This window comes from Cotesia glomerata, linkage group LG9 (assembly GCF_020080835.1).
Source record: "Cotesia glomerata isolate CgM1 linkage group LG9, MPM_Cglom_v2.3, whole genome shotgun sequence".
Classification (NCBI taxonomy): domain Eukaryota; kingdom Metazoa; phylum Arthropoda; class Insecta; order Hymenoptera; family Braconidae; genus Cotesia; species Cotesia glomerata.
In genome coordinates this window covers 12,758,924-12,766,118 of record NC_058166.1, presented here as the reverse complement: position 1 = coordinate 12,766,118, position 7,195 = coordinate 12,758,924, and the positions used below count along the sequence as shown (strand labels likewise).

The following is a 7,195-nucleotide window of genomic DNA, read 5'->3' as shown; positions in this document are numbered from 1 at the left end:
TAGCAGCCTGTCCAGGAGTTGACTATGGCTGGTTGTATCTCAAGCCTTTAGAAAACTTCAAATCTGCGAGCCTGGCAGAGAATAATCTTAATTATGAATCTATAGTAACTATCCCGAGAAGGTTGGTTCCAGACCTCCATTGGTGGGAGGAAAAAGTGAGGTTAGGTTGCAGTAAAATAAAAAGGGGAGAATATGTAAAAACAATTTTGACTGATGCGTCGGATTCAGGTTGGGGAGCCACAGATGGAACAAACAACATCTATGGGTTCTGGAACGAAATACAAACAACCTGGCATATTAACTATAAAGAACTGTATGTCGTAAAATTAGCGTTAGAATCTTTGGTATCTGAGTTATCAGATAGTCAGATTCTACTGTGTTGATAATATAACAGCTATAGCTTATGTAAACAAGATGGGCGGCACTAGGTTACAGAGGTTTAATGAATTGACGAGAGAAATTTGGCAATGGGCTGAAGCAAGAAGGAATTTTCTATTTGCCTCCTATATCCTGTCGGAAGAAAATACTGAGGCAGACAGTTTATCGAGACTAAGCAACGATGATGCGGAGTGGGAGTTGGCTGACTTTGCCTTTAAGATGATCGTCAGTAGGTTTGAACTTCCAGACGTAGATCTGTTTGCCACAAAGCTGAACAAGAAATGTGCTTGTTTTTGCTCTCGATTTCCAGACGCTGAGGCAATGGAGATTGACGCCTTTACAATTAGTTGGTCAAAATTTAGGTTTTACGCTTTTCCACCGTTTGCAATGATCCTAAAAGTGATAAATAAGATCAAAGTAGAAAAGGCATCGGGTATAGTTGTGGTGCCTAATTGGCCGAACCAACCGTGGTACCCTCTTTTCCTTGATTTGTTGGTAGAAGAACCTTTATTGCTAAGACCAGATTATAATTTGTTACTATCTCCTTGCAGGAAGAAGCAACACCCAAGAGCAAGTCATTTAGAGTTGATGGTAGGAAGATTATCAGGGCGGCCTTTCTCCAGAAAGGCTCACCTGGGGAATCAATAGATGTCATCCTGGCATCATTATCAGACTCGTCAATAAAACAATACGAATCAGCCTTACAACAATGGAGTGACTTTTGCGGTGCGAACAAGCTAAGGATTCTGGAACCGGATAGTGAAAAACTGTTACGGTTTTTGTCAATAAAGCAGAAAGAAGGAGCGTCATACTCAACTTTGAACACCCTGAGATCTGCAGTGTCGCTGATTGCCCGGGAAAAGATTGATGAGGACCCACTGGTATCAAGGTTCATGAAGGGAGCCTTCAAACTAAAGCCAGCAACACCCAAATATGGAACCACTTGTCACGTCTCCCTGGTACTGAGATATCTGGAAAAACTCGTCCCGCTAGACAAATTATCAATCGCTCAGTTGATGTTGAAGACAGTCACCCTATTGGCTTTATGCACGGCACATAGGGCCCAGACTCTGGCCAGTATTGAGGTTAAAAATATAGTAACCAAGGAGAATGCCTTGGAAATAAAAATTCCAAAGCTAGTCAAAAGTTCGGGACCAGGACGTCTTCAACCGTTGTTGGTCATATCGTTCTTTGTGGAAAAACCGGGGCTATGTGTAGCTTCGACACTAAAAGCTTACATAGAAGCTTCTAAAAAAGCAAGAGGCAACCTACCGAATCTGTTTATCTCTGTAAAAAGACCATTCAAAGCGGTTTCCAGTCAAACGATTAGTCGCTGGATTAAGGTGGTGTTATCAGATAGTGGAGTGGACACAGCTATCTTTTCGGAACATTCCACAAGACACGCAGCTACCTCAGCGGCCTTTATCAAAGGTGTTAACTTGGATACAATCAGGAAGACAGTGGGATGGTCGAAGGAATCAGGAATGTTTGCAAAAGTTTACAATAGACCGATCACATCGGACAATCAAGTCTTTGCAAAAGCAATGTTGGGTATAAACAATTAAACAAGTGGATTACTAATCATTTATTATAATTAAAAGGTTTTCATTTTGTTTGTCAGTATATTATGTAAGGATTGTGTGCAGAATGAAAAAAAAAAAAAAAAAAATTTCGCTGACTGCTCTGAACAGCTACATGGTTAATATAAATATAAATTTTTATAATCTTGAGAACGAAGCTCGTAGCATAATTTAACGATTAAACGAGCACGCCGAAGGCGTGCGAAGTTTGATCGTAATTATACGAAGAGCTTTGTTCGAAAGATTAGTTTCCCACCCAACAAAATTTAGTTCGGCTAATTTTGCAACACCCTACCCAGAAACTAATCTTGAGTCAGCAGAATTTTTTGGGAATCACTTAGTGTTACTCTAAAAAAGTATGAGATGGTGAGTAGATAGCAGCAGAGAGGTTTCCTTTCTCTCTCTCTAAAAGTTGTGCACTCTAGCGAGTTAAGAGGTAACTACATGGTTAATATAAATATAAATTTTTATAATCTTTCGAACGAAGCTCTTCGTATAATTATGATCAAACTTCGCACGCCTTCAGCGTGCTCGTTTAATCGTTAAATTTTTTATCAGTGCACAAATATATCTACACACACACAAACACACGGCCGGACATCTCGGCGGGAATAGTCAGAATGGCTTCCAGGGATCTCAAAACGTGGAGATTCGATGAAAACTGGACTTTCGAAAATCGGATCGAAATCAATAACTTCCCTTTATCGGAAAATTTTCAATTTTCTTAGCGGGCAGTTATAAATGAAATTTATAAAAATTTAGCAATATCAAGGTAATCATAATACCTATCAACAGGTTTTTATTGATCAAAAAGACTCATTTTGTTCATGAATAAAATAAAATCAATATTAATTTTCAATCAAATTTCAAGTTATTTTCTTGACCTACTGCTTTGCAAGTGAAAACTTTTTGCTGTTTTTCGTCACCTATTGGCCATGACGGAACTATTTTCTTCATGGCTTTATGAGATAGAAATTATCAAGGATAATTTAAGACTCACTTTTCTTAGCAATTTTTTTTTTTATTTATTGTTAACAATTAGCTATTATATTATAAAATTATACAATATACATCATATTCATATAAAAAACGAATAAACGATTGATTAATCAACGCTCGTAATGAAGAGAAAACAATATTCTTCATTAAAACCATAATTAATTTTTTCCACTAATTATACCTCCATATTATTAATAACTTTTTACAAAAGAGAAAGGTAAAATGAAAGTGCATAGAATCGCATGCGAATAAAAAATAAAATAGAACATTAAACTTTCTCTAAATGGTCCATCCTTTGATTCTGGTTTCATTTTATTTCTTCTATCTTCCGCTGTTATTTTCCCCAAGGAAAATGAGCTATATCCTTCAACAAGTAACTTTTTTCAAAATGTTCTTAAAATAACAATGAACTCCTAAATAATTCATTGTATAAATATAAATAACTATTATAAATAAATACTCTTAAATATCATAAATTTACAATTCAAAGTAATTTAAATTTATAAATATTGTCAATTCGCAATTATTGTGTTAAGATAAAACGATAAATGTAATAGCGAATATTAACTTACAAAGGCCTTGGTTGGATATTAAATTTATTAATATTGTTGATTTATAATATTTTTCAAGGCACCGTTTTTAATTTGTTAGATAAAACGGCTTTAATCATAACTAATAACCAATTCAACAATAATCAATTAATTACAATCCTGTCAGTGTTCAACAGCCAACAAATAACTGTTCAAATGTTAATTTAATAAAAATTTTATTCGTTAGAATAAAAAAAAAAAAAAAGCAAGAAAAAACCAATTTATTACACTTTAAATTTGGTGTATTTGAATTTTTATTCTCGGAATGTAAACTGTAAAAAATTCTGTTGCTTTTTTTTTATTTTTTTTTTTGGCATATAATAGCGTATACCATTAGATCGTCGTCACCGTCTAACTATATACAATCTATTAGACGTGGTTGAAGATTGCGCCAGGTCAACGTACCTATATAGTCACCTGACGAACGTGACTCTTCTTAGTTTGAACCACGCTAAACGTATAAATGTATTTGAATTTGTGTTAGTATTCGTATATGTTTAGGTGTAATAGAAGTACAAATACGAATCCACTATACTCTTTGCAGATACAGAGTAGAGGTTATATTAGACTTGCTTGATGCCTACCTACCTACCTACCCACCTACCTACTTATCACCGCTTATTCACTCATGTCGTTTTAACTATACTGTCCCATTGCTCATCATGGTTTTTTTTTTTATTTTAGCAGAGGTATCAAACCTAAATATCTAATGATAAAATATATTTCATTGGAAATTATGGCTCTTTTGCCAGCATGCTTGCATGAAAAATCGGTTGATAAAGAATGCAAATGCTACTGCACGCCTCAAAGAGATTCGAGTTCATTGTAAAAAAGAGTGATTAAAAAAATTTTTCCTTGGACGTCTCCCCGAGTCGAAATTTAAGTCGTAGATTCAATGTATTGAATGATCAAACCGTACATTCGACGTATTGAACGTAAAAAGCGTTAGTTGAACGCAACGAACGTTAAAATCGTAAACTCAACATTTTGAACGTTTAAAACGTCAGTTTAACCTATTCGATGTAAAAAATATAGATTCAACATTTTCAAAAAAGAATAAATTCAACTGTTTTGAAAAAATATATGATCCGTAGTAAAAATCAAAAGTTATAAAGATCGTTATTCACATACTCAAAATTATCTTTCTAGCTGATCATTTGACGTTTGATAGACTCTTTTTGAAAGAAAACTGAGCTTGATAGCTTCTAAGGCCAAATTTTCTAGCTATGAGAGTGCCCAAAGATACTCCAAATATCACTGGTTCTTAATTAAGCACTTAGTAGTCTTCTTAAATAGCCATATACATTCGAAAAAAAAAAAAAAAAACATTTTGGAAACCATTCCACAAGTAAAAAATTCAGACTAAGTATTTTCATCGAACAGATGGTAGAGTTTCAACCAAAACTAACGTTTTCAACTAACGTTTTTAACGTTCAATACGTTCAAATAAATATTTTAACGTCCAATACATTGAACTTACGTTTTCAATGTCTAATACGCCAATCTTACGATTTGAACGTTCAATACGTTCAATCTACGATTTAAATTTTAACTCAGGTCTGTGTGTAATAAATGATTGTAAGCTAAATAGCGCCCAATAAACTTATGTTGTCAACCCCATTATTTTTAATCAGCTTAAAAATTCCGAAGCGTGGAAGCTTATTGATTATCCAGTTTCAATTTTGATGATACTTATGAATTTAAATCAGTTGCAACAATCGAAGGAACTGTTTAATTTTTGACAATGAGAACAATCAATAATCGACAGTGATGATTAATCGCCTACTTCATTTAAATAATCGACTTGATAAAAAGAAAACGTCGATTTTCCTTCCCAGATTCTTTGAAATGGCAAAAAAAAACTTGACAATGAATTATGATAAAATTGTTTGCGTATTATTTGTTTGAAATAGAAAACAAGAGATTCTGTAAAAAAAATTTATTTTTGTTCCGAGAAAGTTATCAATGGCTTATTGGAATTTAAACTAACAGAAACTAAAAAAGAATTTTCTCTTTAGTTTTTATCGCATGTGTTTATTATGAGAAAGAGTGATTGAAAAAAATTTTTCTTGGACGTTAATCAGTCTATATGAGATTGATGTATGCAAGCCTGATAAAGCCTAATAAACTTATGGTTTTAACCCAATTTTTTTTAATCAGCTTCAGAATGAAGGTGAGCAGAAGTCTATTGAATATCATCAGTCTAATCCGTATGGTTTGTTTATAAAAGTAATATTTGTTAAAATAAAACATGACAGTTGAACAAAACATAACAACAGTACTCGATTTCGCCGACTGGAGCAGTGACACCACTAGCTTGTAAAATAGTTATCCCTAGTATTACAATGCCGCTAATTGCTTACAGGTGTCACTACACTGTAAAAAATCCGGAGTGAATCGGGAGTGAATTTCACTCCCATCACTCGGAGTTCCGGAGTGAAGTAATTAATCACTCCGCGTAGGGAGTGAATCCGGAGTTTTTATCTGCGGAGTTATTTCAAAGTGATTTCGGAGTGATTTCGAATTTCATTTCGAAAAACATCCGCGTTCGGAGTTTTTAAAATAAATAAAATAAGGATGAATTTTCGTTCTACAAAAAAAATCTCAAAATTAATCTTTATATATATATTTCTTCTGTGCGTGTGTTTGTCACTGAAGTCCTCCTAAATGGCTGGACCGATTTTAATGAAATTTTTTGTGTGCTTCCGGTGGATTCCAGAATGGTTTAGATTCACAATTCAGTCCACGGGAAAATGTTTATTTAATAGATTTTTTATTTATAAATTGTTGTTGACCTTGACTACCCACATACACTTTTCATATATTTTATAAATATCATATATATAAGATATATAAAAAAATTCATGTGGGCACTCAAATGAAACGTCTCGATGAGTATAAAATCATAATGGACTTATATTTATGAAAATGTTAATAATTAACGAATGATAATGTATTTTGTTAACTAATGATGCTTTTAACAATATAAGCTCATTCCGATGTTACACTCATCAAGAGCTTTCATTTGAGTACCCACATGCATTTTTGATATATTTTCATATATACATATATATATATATATATATATATATATATATATATATATATATATATATATATATATATATATATATAAATGTATAAAATATATAAAAATTGATGTGGGTACTCAAATGAAAGCTCTTGATGAGTGTAACATTGGGATGAGCTTATATCTTTAAAAATATCATTAGTTGACAAGATACAATGTCATTTCTTAATTATTGAAGTTTTTAAAGATATAAGCTTATCCCGATGTTACACTCATCGAGTTCTTTCATTTGAGTACCCACATAACATTTTTTATATTTTATATATATATATATATATATATGGTATTTGTGAAATATATAAAATATATCAAAAATGCATGTGGGTACTCAAATGAAAGCTCTTGATGAGTATAAAATCAGAATGGGCTTATATTTACGAAAATGTTAATTATTCAAGAATGCTCATTGCATAGTGTTAACTAATGATGTTTTTAACTATACAAGCTCATTCCTAAAATTTCTAAATTTAAGACGTGTGTACATTACAACGTCTGTCGGGTCCGCTAGTATATATATATATATATATATATATATATATATATATATATATATATAT

At 32.6% G+C, this 7,195-nt stretch overlaps 1 protein-coding gene across 1 annotated transcript; it reads left to right on the top strand.

The window, feature by feature from the left end:
* Positions 1 to 414: 414 nt before the first annotated feature.
* LOC123272255 lies at positions 415 to 1,943 on the top strand. The gene is made up of 2 exons (XM_044738953.1): positions 415 to 873; positions 930 to 1,943. Exons 1-2 carry the CDS (start codon positions 415 to 417, stop codon positions 1,941 to 1,943), a joined length of 1,473 nt encoding a protein of 490 aa, XP_044594888.1.
* Positions 1,944 to 7,195: the final 5,252 nt, after the last annotated feature.